Genomic DNA, 15,782 nt, shown 5'->3' with positions numbered 1-15,782 from the left:
AAAAATGATTGCAGATGATAAGATTAGTAAAGCTGATATACAAAAGCCTGCCAAATCAGTTGCATTTCTCACTGTGTATATACCTAGTGACATTTATCTTGAAAGTTTTATGAAAATTTTCCATTCATAATAGAAAAAGAAATATATGTTAATTTTTTAGTATGAGACTTAGGCAAAGGAAATTATAAACCACAAAAGAAACACAGATTAAGACATAAAGGAGAAAATCTTTCTCTGAATAGACAAAATTAAATGTAATCAACAGTTTTCCTGTTAATAAATGCTAATGAAACTCCAAAGATAGCTCCTGTGAATATTGTATAGCTCTTAAGAAATTGTGAAATTCACCTTGAAAAATGAAAAAAACAAAATACCAAAAATGGTTTTCAGATGTGAAGGTATAGTCAGCCCTCCATATCCGTGGGTTCCCCATCTGTGGATCAATCAATTGTGGATCACAAATATATTTGTTGAAATTGTACATGTGCAGACTTTTTTCTTGTCATTACTCCCTAAACAATAACAGTGTAACAACTATTTACATAGCATTTATGCCATATTAGGTATTATAGGTAATCTAGAGATGATTTTTTAAAATTGTTATTTATTTATTTATTTATTTTTTGAGAAGGAGCCTTTCTCTGTTGCCCAGGCTGGAGTGCGGTGGCGCTCACTGCAAGCTCCACCTCCCAGGTTCACACTGTTCTCCTGCCTCAGCCTCCCAAGTAGCTGGGACTACAGGCGCCTGCTACCACGTCTGGCTAATTTTTTTGTATTTTTACTAGAGACGGGGTTTCACCATGTTGGCCAGGATGGTCTTTATCTCCTGACCTCGTGATCCACCCGCCTTGGCCTCCCAAAGTGTTGGGATTACAGGCATGAGCCACCGCGCCCAGCTAGTAATCTAGAGATGATTTAAAGCATATAGAAGGATATGCATAGGTTTTATGCAAATATACACCATTTTATAGTAGGGACTTAAGCATCTTTAGATTTTGGTGTCCTTGGGACGTCCTGCAAGCAATTGTATACCAAGGGATGACTATACTTGGAATATAACTGTCCAAACAAAATTTAAACTACATTCCAAAATAGTTGTCAAACAATGAGTAAAAATCAGAAATCATGTCCAGTTGAACAGAAAATGAATACTCTTGAAGTAGGTTCAACCTTATATTTTTTATAACTTAACTATTACACAAATAGAAGTTAAAGAATTATCGGGGGAGGCCAGGCGCAGTGGCTCATGCCTATAATCCCAGCACTTTGGGAGGCCGAGGCAGGTGGATCACTTGAGGTTAGGAGTTCGAGACCACCCTGGACAACATGGTGAAACCCTGTCTCTACTAAAAATATAAAAATTAGCCAGGTGTGGTGGTGCTTGCCTATAATCCCAGCTACTTGGGAGGCTGAAGTGCAAGAATCACTTGAACACAGGAGGCAGAGGTTGCAGTGAGCCAAGATCATGCCACTGCACTCCATCCTGGCTGATAGAGTGAGACTTTGTCTCAAAAAAAAAAAAAAATTACAGGGAAAAACATTATTTGGACATTTAGATGTCTACATCCTGAGATTAATTTAGACCTGTGCATGTTATTGATCTCCATGTGGGTCTTTTAATGAACAAAATTATGAAAATAAAAAATTAAGTTATTTAGAAGATATATTTCTAAGTGCAGAAATGAAGAGTATCATTGCGTATTGGATGTATAAATTCTAAATATGTAAAAATAAAATAATATTTTCTCCCCATAAAACACTGTGGAAATTGAGAAAGTTAACTGATAAAAGCTTGCTCTCAAAAATAGATTAAAAATCGCTATCAGTAACAACAGTGTCCATAGCATAAGTAATCCAAGTAGAATTTTATATAGGATCATTACATGAAAATACTTGTAACACTTATAATGTAAATGTAAATATGGTCAGTTCTGTAATAATGCAGCATGTGTTCCTAAAAATCACTAGTCTCTGCAAAATCACACAAGATGGCCAGGCACAGTGGCTCACACCTGTAATCCCAGCTTTGGGAGGTTGAGACAGGTAGATTGCTTGAGCCCAGGAGTTTGGGACCAGCCTGGGCAACATGGCAAAACCTTGTCTCAAAAATTATATGTACAAAAATTATCCTGGCATGGTGGTGCATGCCTATGGTCCCAGCTGCTTGGAAGGCTAAGGTGGGAGGATTGCATGAGCCCAGGAGGCTGAGACTGCTGTAATCCTGCCACTGCACTCCAGCCTGGGCAACAGAGTGAGACCCTGTTGATATGGTTTGGCTCTGTGTCTCCACCCAAATCTCACCTTGAATTGTAATAATCCCCAATTGTCAAGGGTGGGACCAGATGGAGATAATTGAATCATGGGGGTGCTTTCCCCCATGCTATTCTCATGTTAGTGAGTTCTCACGAGATCTGATGGTGTTATAAGAGGCTTCCCCCTTTGCTCAGCACTTATTCTCTCTCCTGCCACCTTGTGAAGCGGTGCCTTCTACGATGATTGTAAGTTTCCTGAAGCCTCCCAGCCATGTGGAACTATTAGTCAATTAAACCTCTTTTCTTTATAAATTACCCATTCTCAGGCAGTTCTTTATAGTAGTGTGAGAATGACCTAATACACCTGTCTCAAAGAAACAAAAAATCCCCACAATACTTACGAGAAAAAGGAAGGTTAGAAGCACAGCACTTAAAATCGTTGTCAGTGACACATGAAAAAAAGATGGGAAACTAACAAAAACAGTAACACAGTTTTACACATGTTAAAATGGTTAAATACATAAATATTACATAAATATGGCACTTTACCTTGAAGAAAACCTGAAGTTTGCTTGTGGGGAAGTAGGTCTCAGAAGGGTTATAGCTTGTGTGTTACTGCTGCATGGTGGAAGGATGGAAAGTTGTCAGACCAGATGGGTGTGTTTCCTAATACACAGTGAACCAAGGTAGCTGGTAGATATTCAAGGAGTACATGTGGGTGTGGTTTTCTCTGTTCATAAAATTGTACATAAGTGTATTGAAAATTTGTGTTATGTTCAAGTTGTTACCTAATACATCAACCTCATTGAAACAAATTTGTGTTTCAAAACAAGCATTATAGGAGAACTGATTGTAATTGAAATATTACATAACTCTTTAAAATCACTAGTTTTCAGCAAGTGTTTATAATCCTGGGGATGGAGGAGTAGAAAGCATAATTTGTAAAAGTTCCCAGGTTGATTCTTGAGAGACTGAATTGATTCTTGATAGGGTGTTTCATCTTATCATATTAAACTATGAAAATGAATTTGAACTACAATCTTACATTGGCAGAGCTGTGGTGATATCAGTACTCATTTTCCTCCTTTGCTAATTTTATTACAATTTTACCTCTCTAGTCTCTCCTAGTTTGTTTTCAAAGTGAGGAGTTAGTTTTTCATACATTAGCCATTACCATGAGTTAAGGAAGTTCTCAGCCATGTGAAAATTTCTGAAGCTTAGGAAACATAGGGCCAAAGTATAGATACCTCGCTTCTCCCAAGAGAGAGAAGCCTCTAGAAAAAATGAATAGTTCTAAGAGACCACACATGTCATATGATCATTTGTGATCATATGAGCTACATTTAATTGACATTGCCTTATTGGTATGAAAACTTATTCAGAGAAATATAATTTTGTTGGCATTATAGTATGCTCACCACCCCAACAATTCAACAAAAAAGCCCTCTACATTGTTTTTATTTATTTATTTTGAGACGAATCTCACTCTGTCACCCAGGCTGGAGTGCAGTGGCGTGAGCTTGGCTTACTGCAGCCTCCACCTCATGGGTTGAAGTGATTCTCCTGTCTCAGCCTCCCGAGTAGCTGGGATTACAAGAATGTGCCACCATACCTGGCTAATATTTGTGTTTTTACTAGAGACAGGATTTTGCCATGTTGGCCAGGCTGATTTTGAACCCCTGACCTCAGGTGATCTGCCTGCCTCAGCCTCCCAAAGTGCTAGGATTACAGGTGTGAGCTACCATAATTGTTTTTAAAATCATGCCTTAAGATTAGTCAAGGTATTTATAAAGTTTTTTCCATATGTGAAATTTTGTTTCCTTGTATCCTTGTCCTATTTAGAGTAGATGTAAAAATTAATCTTGCACCATATTTGTGCAATTAAAAAATATGTATTTTTTTATTGACAGAGTCTCTCTCTGTCGCCCAGGCTGGAGTGCAGTGGCACCATCTTGGCTCACAGCAACCACCACCTCCCCAGTTCAAGGGATCCTTATGCCTCAGCCTTCCAAGTAGCTGGGATTACAGGCATCCGCCACCACACCTGGCTAATTTTTATATAATATTTTTTAGTAGAGACAGGGTTTTGCCGTGTTGGCCAGGCTGGTCTCCAACTTCTGGCTTCAAGTGATCTGCCCACCTTGGCCTCCCAAAGTGCTGGGATTATAGGTGTGAGCCACCATGCCCAGCAATAAATATTTTAACACCACAGAAAATGTAAAATTTCTAAGAAAAAAATGCTGTGGTGATGATGATCAGAATTTACTGGTGAAAATGTAAAACAAACAAACAAAAAAGAATTTACCAGTGAAAAGTAAGAGCTGTGCAAGGTCAAGAAGTAGATTCTTTAAGTATGACAAGAAATCATTGTTCTAATTGCACTGCTATGTCTTAGTTCCCTGAAGTATTGTTGAAGTATTTGGGTGACTGGAAAATCTATACTGCTGTTTTTCCTTTTTTGTCAGTGAAAGATAAGGCAGAAATACTTCTGCAAGTTGATGAATCACAAAGTATCAAGAATGAGCTCACTATTCAGGTAAGGAACTGTGGAGCATACATGACTGGTTTTCTTAAGCTGTCTTTAGTCTTGAATTATTAAACTTAACTAAACAAATACAGCTCATCAACACTGTAAGGAAGTAGTATAAATTATACTTTATTATTATGTAATAGCCCATGAATGAAGATACTGTTTACAGCACTAAAAGAGGTAGGTATGTCCTTCCCCCTGAAGAATGGGAGATGATAAGGCTGTATTTTAATGAACCATGAATTTAGAGACAGAAAGAGCAGATAGAACTTACCCTGTATCTGGGCTTGATTTTTCTCCCCTTCACATCCTTATTGTCTTCTTCTCTCAGGACAGTTTGCCCCATCTTTAACATAGAGCTGTGTACAATACCAAATGGAAATTATGGGGGGAGCTTCTCTGTTACTCATCCATTTAGTTGTCAAAAACCTATCATTGTGAATATGTTAAGAATTGAGTATTTGCCAAAAACCCCCCAAATTTTTTCTTATTGAATATTTGGTTATAGGTGACTTCACTTCATGCTGCATTAGAACAAGAAAGATCTAAAGTGAAAGTATTACAAGCAGAGTTAGCCAAATACCAGGTATGCTTTTATAATTTATAAGTGTTTTTATCACAAATAATACATTTGGAGTAGATACTGTGTGAGAATAAATGCAGTATTTTATTCTTAGGCCAAAATTTATTCACTAAATATATTGATAATTTTATTATCGGTCATATAATTTACAATGTAGAAGATGTTATTCTAGACATTGGTATATACAGCAATAACTAGCATAATTCACGAAAATTCTTGGTACTACATAGATGATACAGCATACATGCCATTGAATCATATTGGGGAAAGGCACAAAAGGACAATTGTCCTGTTTATAAGGTTGATCACTTGGATACAGTGATATCTCCTAGATATCTCCATTGTAAATATATATTTTCCCTTTTATAATTAATATGTGAGGTGATACTTTGAGATTGTATGAATACCCTTTTCATCTAGTGGCTTTAGCATCCATTGATATTTGTGCCTTTTTTTGTGATTGCAAAATAGTGATTTTCTAACTCTGTCATTTCTTCTGCATTTACAAGCTAGCATTGAGCAGTTTGTTCCAGGATGAAGCAATTAAAAATACCAGTGCTTTTGTGTGTGTGTGTGTGTGTGTGTGTGTGTGTGTGAGATATATTTATGTGTGTGTATATATATGTGTTTCTAAATCATAATATAAAATACATTAACTGGAATCATAGCCAAAAAATCTCAAAAGCCACTCATGGTGTGGAGAACATAGCAGTTGATTAGCCGTGGCTTTAAAACTGAATCAGTCCCAGAAAGAGAATTCCCTTTACCTGGGATACCTTGAAAAGGATTCTTGTGTGTTTGTTGTTTTGGATTTTTAAGAAATCTCATCAAGAAGCATGGTAGGAGTTTTATGTATAGTGGGTGGGTATCTATTTCAAAAAATATTTTTGCTAAGTTTATTTTTATTTTTCTGCTAACTGGAAATAAATCTTGTTTTTAATACATGTCATTACACATCTCCTGTTCCAAAAAACCTATTCATACTGTTTTTCTCTGAATAAATCTTGGCAAAATTTTTATATGGTCAGGAGTGAATGACAGCATTCTTATGCTCGAGTATTGTTTCATTTTGTTTTATAATGTTGATGTTGAAATGGTTATTATAGTCAGAAAAAGAATGAAAGAAACAAAGAGAAACTGCCATCATTATCAAATGAGTCTGAGCTCCATATGCCCCTGATACAACCACCTCTCTTTGAGAGATGCACTTCCACGGAAAAGGTAGTTCCCAAACTTGGCTGATCATTGGAATCACTTGGAAACTTTGAATTAAAGATTGTTAGCCAATTAAATAGGTGTGGGACAAAGCCTAGATGTCAGAATTCTAAAAATATTACTGCTTAGGTAATTCTGATGATCAACTAAGTTCGGACACCATTGCCATAGTTTTATAAAAATGGGAAAAACTATACATACAACTGTTATAAAGTAAATACATTAAACCATTATTTATGGTTAAATTGAAGGGGGTAGAGTAGCTATTGATGATTTTAATTTTATTCTTTGCATGTTTGTACTTTCCATATTTCTATAATGAGTATTTGTTTTTTAAATCAGAATAAAACAGAAAACGTTATGTTATGTTATGTTAAAATATTTATGTAAAACCCTTCTTGTCCTTTATGCTGCCTTTCCTTTGCTTTGGCTCAAGTCAAATACCACAAATGATGTTTCATATGGAGCAAATTAAATACAAATTTATATATGCAACTAAGCAATATGAAAAGCATAACCTAGTTTTCAATCCACTAATGAACAAAATAAATTTCTAATGCTAATGTGAGCAAAACTCGACAGAACTTGAATTATAAATTGAATTACCCAAAAGGTAATGAACTGAATTACTAAATTTGCTGATCATATGGAACAAATTAAGTGTACTGTTTATTTTAGTATTGATCAAAAACTTCATTTTTAATTCTGGAACAGTCAAAATGAGTTCTAAAAAAATAAGATATCGGTGAGCTTACTAAGGCAAGACTCTTATTCAAATAGAAGTAACTTTTCTAAAACAAACCTTAACCATTTATAAAAAATAACCATATTAAAATAATGTAGGTATGTACACTCAAATTTACAACAAAATCAAAAAAGAAATTGCTTCCTTCTCATACCCCAAGATGCCTTTGGTCTATATTTTTTAAATGAAGTGGTCCCAAAATGGTATGTCGTAAATAATTTTCCCTATTTTTTTTTTTTTTTTTACAGGGTGGCAGAAAAGGTAAAAGAAACTCTGAATCCGACCAGTGTAGGTGATTACATTAGCCTTTGAAGTCAACACAAAGTTTAAAACTTCCAGGATTTTGCAAAGTTGTATATATTTAATGCTGTGCAACTGCTAAACTATGCAGTTTTTGTTGAAGGAACTAAAAGCAGCTAGCTCCCTAATGGTCTATAATTTTATTTCTTTTGGCTTAAAGTGAAAAAGAAGAAATAGTGAATTCCAGCAGAATTCAGTGGTTGTCTACTATCCATACTTCTTATCACTTTAGTTTTTCATCAGTCAATAAAATTAATTTACTCTTCCACTAATACGTTTGATTTGTTAAGTTTCAGAAACATGAAATGAAAGTATTTTTGCTTACAGCACAGCCAATCAGTTGGGTCCTTTCAGTTAAGTGAAAATTTTCTCAGCACTTTCCGCACACTAAACCCTGCAGGACGTGCAAGATGAAATATGGCTGATACCCTCAAATAGCTTATGCTTGGGGGAAGTAGAAGGTGGGAGTGGTTAGGCTGGGTGTGGTGGCTAACACCTGTAACCCCAGCACTTCGGGAGGCCAAGGTGGGCAGATCACTTGAGGCCAGGAGTTTGAGAGCAGCCTGGCCAACATGGTGAAACCCCGTCTCTACTAAAAATATAAAAATTAGCCAGGCATGGTGGTGTGCGCCTGTAATCCCAGCTACTCGGGAGGCTGAGGCAGGAGAATCGCTTGAACCTGGGAGGCAGAGGTTGTAGTGAGCTGGGTGACGCAGAGAGACTCTGTCTCAAAAAAAAAAAAAAAAAAAAAAAAAAAGGTGGGGGTGGGTAAAACAAGAGCAAAAAATAATTACCATAGATAGTAGAGTGTGAAATCACATTGTTTGGAGATGGAGAAAACTTGCATGAAATAGCTTTTAAAGGGTAGATATTTTTTCTGTAAATTTATTGACAGGCGGTCCAGGCAGGCAGAATGAAAAACAGTCTGTGGGCTGGGAATGGTGGCTCATGCCTGTAATCCCAGCACTTTAGGAGGCAGCGGTAGGAGGGTCACTTGAGCCCAGGAGTTCAAGACCATCCTGGGCAACATGGTGAGATCCTGTCTCTAAAAAAAAAATTAGCCAGGCATGGTGGCATGTGCCTGTAGCCCCAGCTACGCAGGAGGCTGAGGTGAGAGGATCACTTGAGTCTGGGAGGTCAAGGATGCAGTAAGCTGTGATCTTAACACTGAACGGATGACAAAGAAAGAAAAGAATTAGGGCTGGGTGCAGTAACTCACACCTGTAATCCCAGCACTTTGGGAGGCTGAGGCGGATGGATTGTTTGAGCCCAGGAGTTCGTAACCAGCCTGGGCAACATGACGAAACCCTGTCTCTATAAAACTAATAATAATAATGTCTGTGAATGCTTTCACCATAAGATAAGGGCTAAGCCAAGATTGTCTCATCTCCACACTTCCCCCATGTCAATACTGTATAGATGATCCTACCTCATGCAGTAAAACAAGAAAAAAAAAGTGTACAGATTGCAAACAAACAAAAACAATTTGGCTTGAGAATAATAACATGACTCACTGGGAATAGAAAGAGTATTTGTAGCTGGGTTTGGTGGCTCATGCCTGTAATCCCAACACTTTAGGAAGCTGAGGTGGAAGGATCACTTGAGTCCAGAAGTTCAAGACCAGTCTGGGCAACATAGTGAGAACCCATTCCTATGAGGAATTTTTAAATAATCAGCCAGTTGTGGTGGCATGTGCCTGTGGTCCTAGCTACTTTGGAGGCTGAGGTGGGAGGATTGCTTCAGCCTGGGAGGTTGAGACTGCAGTGAGCCGTGATTGCAACACTGCACTTCAGCCTGGACAACAAAGTAAGACACTGTCTCAAAAAAAAAAAAAAAAGTCGGCGGGGGCTTTGGTGTGTAGGAGGAATAAAAGAGAGATTTTTCACTAGTCTAATCAATTGCTATAATAATTAGTAGTTTATGGGATTCAACTGTTTTTAGTAGAGGCAATAAAATACAATTATGATTCATTAAAATACAGGATTTTAGGCCAGGCACAGTGGCTCATACCTGTAATCCCAGCACTTTGGGAGGCTGAGGCAAGTGGATCACTTGAGGCCAGGAGTTCCAGACCAGCCTGGGCAACATGGTGAAATCCTGTCTCTCCTAAAAATACAAAAATTAGCCAGTTGTGGTGGTGTATGCCTATAGTCCCAGCTACTGGGGAGGCTGAGGCACAAGAATCGGTTGAACCCCGGAGGTGGAGGTTGCAGTGAGCTGAGATCACACTGCTGCATGCCAGCCTGGGCAGCAGAGCAAGACGCTGTCTCAAAAAAATAAAAGTAAAATACAATTTTGTGTGTGTGATAACAAAGATGAACACATAAATGCTGGTCTTCAATTGAACAGAATAGGTAACCCAGAAATAAGGCCGCACACCTGCAACTGTCTGATATTTAACAAACCTGACAAAAATAAGCAATGGGGGAAGGATTCCCTATTTAATAAATAGTGCTGGGATAACTGGCTAACCATATGCAGAAAACAGAAACTGGACCCCTTCCTTACACCATATGCAAAAATTAAGATGGATTAAAGACTTAAATGTAAGACTCCAAACTGTAAAGACTCTGGAAGACAACCTAAGCAGTACTATTCTGGACATAGAAACAGGCAGAGATTTCATGATAAAGACACCAAGAGCAATTGCAACAAAAGCAAAATTTAACAAACAGGATCTAATTAAAGAGCTTCTGCACAGCAAAGGAAACTGTCAACAGAGTGAACAGACAGCCTACAGAATGGGAGAAAATTTTTGCAAACTATGCATCTGACAAAGGTCTAATATCCAGCATCTATAAGGAACTTAAATTTACAAGAAAAAAAAAAAACATTAAAGAGTGGGCAAAAGACATGAACAGACACTTTTCAAAAGAAGACATACAGCCAACAATCATGAAAAAAAAGCTCAACATCACTGATCATTAGAGAGAGGCAGATTGAAATCACAGTGAGATACCACATCACACCAGTAAGAATGGCTGCTGTCAGTCAAAAAATAACAGATGGCTGGTGAAGTTGTGGACAAAAAGGAATGCTTATACACTCTTGGTGGGAGTGTGAAATAGTTCAATCATTGAGGATGATAGTGTGGCGATTTCTCAAATAACTAAAAACAGAAATACAATTTGACCCAGCAGTCCCATTACTGGGTATATATCCAGAGGAATATAGATCGTTCTGTCATAAAGACACATGCACACATGTGTTCATTGTAGCACTGTTCACAATAGCAAAAATGTGGAATCAACCTAAATGGCCATCAATGGCAGACTGGATAAAGAAAATGTGGTGCAAATACACGATAAATACTATGCAGCCATTAAAAAAAAACCAAACAGCATAATTGTGTCATTTGCAGGAACATGGATGGAGCTGGAGGCCAGTATCCTTAGCTAACACAGGGACAGGAAACCAAATACCTCATGTTCTCACTTAACAAGTGAGGGCTAAATGAAAACACATCAATGCATAGGGGGAGCGACATACACTGGGGCCTACCAGAGGGTGGAGAGTGGAAGGAGTGAGAGGATCAGGAAAAATAACCAGTGGGTACTAGGCTTAGTACCTGGGTGATTTAATAATTTGTACAACTCCTGTGACACAAGCTTAGCTATGTAACAAACCTGCAATGTACCCCTGAACTTAAAATTTTCTAAAATGCCGGTCTTGGCCTCCAAAACCAGGCTTATATGAAAAATTCCACTTCACGACAGTCTTTGAAGAAAAAAACGCAAAGGTAATGAAATTGTCATCATTGCTTATATATGTCTGGCCCCTCCCATGAGGTTATATGAACATTGCAAAGGAATATAGTTGTAAGGCGTATAGAAAACAGCAAAATGACAGAAGTCTTATCAGTAATTACTTTAAATGTAATGGACTACATAATCCAGTCAAAAGACAGAGACTGGCAAAATGGATGTAGATAAAAACCATGATCCAACTAAATGCTCTCCACAAGACGCTTTAGATCCAAAGACACCTGCAACTAAATGCTCTCCACAAGACACTTGATTTAGATCCAAAGACACAAATAGGTTGAAAGTAAAAGGATAGAAATGGATATTCCACACAAATAGTAACCTAAAGAGAATAGAAGTGGCTACATAATATCAGACAAAATAGACTTTAAGTCTAAAAAGGTTGCAACAGACAAGACATTATGTATTAAAATGTCCAATACAGCAAGTAGATATAATAAACATTTATGCATCTAATAACAAACTATCAAAATATACAAAGCAAAAACTAATAGAATTGGAGAAATAGCTCAACAATGATGGTTGGAGATTTCAATATCTCACTCTCAATAATAAATAGAACAACCACACCAAAGATAAGGAAAATAGAGGACTTGAACCACAGAATAAACCAAATGAATCAAACAGACATATACAGAACACTCTACCCAACAACAGAATACCTATTTTTTCTCCAGTGCATATGGAACATTTTCCAGGACAGACCATATATTAGGCCACAAGCTAAGTCTCAAAAGACTTTCCATTTTTTTTTTTTTTGGTCTCATCTGACTCATCTTCCATCAATAGACTTCAAAAGATAGATGTCAAAGTATCTTGTCCAGCCACAAAGATAGGACGTTAGATATCAGTAACAAAAGAAAAATGGAAAAATTTACAAACTTGTGGAAATTAACACACTCTTAACCAATGGAACAAAGATGAAATTACAAAAGAAGTTGCAAAATACTTAGAGACAAATGAAAACAAAAACACAAAATACCAAAACCTATGGAACACAGTGAAAGCAGTGCTAAGGGGGAAATTACTATAAGTGTTTATATTAAAAAATAAGAAATCTCAAATCAACAACCCAACTTTGCAAAGTAAGGAATTAGAAAAAGAAGAACAAACTAAACCTAAAGCTAGTAGAAGGAAGGAATCCAAAGACTAAAGCAGAGATAAATTAAATAAAAAAAGAGAAAAATAATAGAGAAGATTAACAAAACCAAAAGTTGGTTTTTCTACAAGATTAACAAAATCGACTTCAGCTAGATTAAGAAAAAAAGGAAGAAGACTCAAATTACTAAAATGAGAAATCAAAATGGGAACATTACTACAAATTCTACAGAAATAAAAAAGGATAAGAGTACTATGAGCAATTGTACACCAACAAATTCGATAACCTAGATGAAATGGAAAAATTACTAGAAACAGAAAATTCACCGAGATTAAACCACAAATAAATAGAAATTTTTAATAGACCTATACCTAGTAAGAAGATTGAATCAATAATCAAACTTTTGTTTTAAGAAAGAAAAGCCCTGGACCTGATGGGAGACGGATGGTGGTGATAATTGTACAATATGAATATACTTTATGTCACTAAACTGTACACCTAAAAATGATGAAGATTTTAAATTTTATGCTATGTGTATTTATGTTATATGTATTCCCTACCATAAAAAAGTAGAGAAAAAACAATATTAGGCTCTTCACATAAAGAAAAATCTAAATGGCCTGCAATCCTATGTACTTGGGATGCTAAGGCAGAACAATCACTTGAACCCAGGAGGTGGAGGTTGCAGTGAGCTGAGATTGTGCCATTGCACTCCAGCCTGGGCAACAAGAGTGAAATTCCGCCTCAAAAAACAAAAACAAAAACAAAAACAAAACAAAGAACATACACAGAAAGAATTTAAATGACAGTAATGCAGGAAATGAGAAATCAAAACGCTATAAGGCATATAGAAAATAAACAGCAAAATGACAGCAGTTTTTTCTTATTAGTAATTACTTTAAATGTAAATGGACTAAATAATCCAATCAAAAGAGACTGGCAAAATGGATGTAGATAAAAACCATGATCCAACTAAATGCTCTCCACAAGACACTTGCTTAGACCCAAAGACACAAATAGGTTGAAAGCGAAAGGATAGAAATGGATATTCCACGCAAATAGTAACCTAAAGAGAATAGAAATGGCTACATAATATCAGACAAAATAGACTTTAAGTCAAAAAAGGTTGCAAGAGACAAAGAAGATTTTATATATTAATAAAATGTTCAATACAGCAAGTAGATATAATAAACATTTATGCATCTAGTAAACTATCAAAATTTATGAAGCAAAAACTAATAGAATTGAATGGAGAAATTGTTCTACAATGATAGTTGGAGACTTCAATATCCCACTCTCCACATTAAATAGAACAACCACACCGAAGATAAGGAAAATAGAACCACAGAATAAACCAATTGGATCAAACAGACATATACAGAACACTCTACCCAACAAAGAATTCCTCTACCAACATGGCAAAAATTTAAAAGTCTGATAATAACCAGGATTGGTGAAATTTGGGACCAACCAAAATTCTCTTACAGAACTGGCGGTAGTGTAAATTGTTACAACCATTTTGGAACATATTTTGGCATTACCTTGCAAAGCTGAAGATTCATGGATCTCATAACCCAGCAATTCCACCCTTAAGTATGTATACCCTGAAGAATCTTATGTACATATTCATAGAAGCATCATTTGTTATAGTAAAAAACTGGGGAAAATAAATCCATCTGAAATAGATTAACAAGCCTCCCCTATATAGTAACAATATGGATGGATCTCAAACAATACTATGTGAAAGAAGAAAGAAAAAATACAAATAGTATGATTTTAGACATATGAAATTTGAAAATAGGCAAAATTAATTACATATTGATATTTTACAGATGATAACATACAAAATCAAATACATGATTATCATGAAAGTCATTTTATTGTTTATCTCTAGGGGCTGGGAGAGGATTATGATAGGAAGAGACACACCAGGGTAATCTTTTGGGCTGCTGGTTCTATTCCTTGACCTTGGATACAATTATATATTTATGCATATCTTAATATATATCTAAATTATATATATGATGTGCTTTATGTACCACATAATATATATCACAAAATTAATTCTTAAAAGGGGGACTGTTTGCAAGCATCTCTTATCTTAAATACTCTCCATAAGGCAGTTACATGTTATGTTAGAAAACTAAAATAATCCTAGACCCTAGACCCTTAAATAAAATAAACTATTTAAATATTTCCAGGAAGAAACAATTAGGCTTTTTCCTCCCTCTTAAAAACATATGGATGTGTCTGGGGCCCTGGAAGACTCTAAATGTTTATTTTGCCTTTTTTGTGATTTTAAAAATATTCTCGATTTTGCCCTTTTGATAAATAATGAGCAAAAGGGGGAATTTTTGAACACCATGTAAATTTTAAAAGTGTACTTTAAAAAATATACATGACTACAATTGGGAATACTATATGCTGAGTAGTAATCTGTGATTTAAGATCACAGTAATGCATTGGCCATAGCTCTTACTTGCTTTAGAGCGTTGATTGTGTGCATCTTTTCCCAGGTTCATACTGAGTAATGTCGTATCATATTGATATCTTGAAATTGAATATGGTGGAATATTTACAGCATGGAAATTGGCAAATGATACAAGCTACAAATGCACCCCCTTCCCCACCCCAGCCATTTCTTAAACATTTATCAGCACACCACTACTTAAGGACTAAGAGTTCTGAATGTAAGTTTAAACTTTTTTTTCATTAGTTTTCGTATCTTTGGAGAAGCTTAATCTGCTTGACAAACAGCTCTGTCAAGGCAGTCAAGTATTTCTTAGGACTAAAACAAATATGCATCTCTAACAAGATAATTGGTGTAAAACTCAGAAAAGAATAAATTGAAATGTAGAAAAAAAAGGAAGAATAAACACAATTTGGCCTGCCTTAGACCATGCCCCTCCCATTTTGTTGCTAATATGAAAAAGAAAAATTACTGAAATAGTCTCCTTTTTAGGCAGTTTGCTCAGCAGTTGAGTTCTACTTCCAACTGCTCCATTTAGGAGAAAATAAAACTGTCCTCTGTTCTTTGGAGGTGAAAACATGGAGGCAGTTTCTCTATTTGGAATATCATGAAATTTGGGGTGAATGTGTTTAATATTTGATGTAAAGTTTTTTTCTCTTTGTCCCAGCTCCCTGAAGCTATTTAATAAAGGCCTTTACACGGGCGCGGTGGCTCACGCCTGTAATCCCAGCACTTTGGGAGGCGGAGGCGGACGGATCACGAGGTCAGGAGATCGAGACCATCCTGGCTAACACAATGAAACCCCGTCTCTACTAAAAATACAA

General features: G+C 36.3%; 1 protein-coding gene across 6 annotated transcripts in view; it reads left to right on the top strand.

Moving 5' to 3' along the window:
- GKAP1 (G kinase anchoring protein 1) overlaps positions 1-15,153 on the top strand; it is an 83,754-nt gene extending 68,601 nt beyond the window's left edge. For 2 of the 6 annotated variants that reach the window (XM_055350849.2, XM_063696494.1), the window contains 4 exons: positions 4,718-4,788; positions 5,291-5,368; positions 7,574-7,617; positions 15,005-15,146. In XM_055350849.2, coding sequence (XP_055206824.1) covers positions 4,718-4,788; positions 5,291-5,368; positions 7,574-7,617; positions 15,005-15,035 — 224 coding nt within the window. In that variant the 3' untranslated portion in view covers positions 15,036-15,146. Of the gene's footprint in view, positions 1-4,717; positions 4,789-5,290; positions 5,369-7,573; positions 7,898-15,004 lie in introns of those variants that run through there. The other 4 variants (XM_019034273.4, XM_019034272.4, XM_055350851.2 and 1 more) reach the window with 3 other exon arrangements.
- The last annotated feature ends 629 nt before the right edge of the window (positions 15,154-15,782 follow it).

Source organism: Gorilla gorilla, chromosome 13 (genome assembly GCF_029281585.2).
Source record: "Gorilla gorilla gorilla isolate KB3781 chromosome 13, NHGRI_mGorGor1-v2.1_pri, whole genome shotgun sequence".
NCBI classification, from domain to species: Eukaryota; Metazoa; Chordata; class Mammalia; order Primates; family Hominidae; genus Gorilla; species Gorilla gorilla.
The sequence above is the reverse complement of the archived record's forward strand: the minus strand, read 5'-3'. Positions and strand labels throughout refer to the sequence as shown.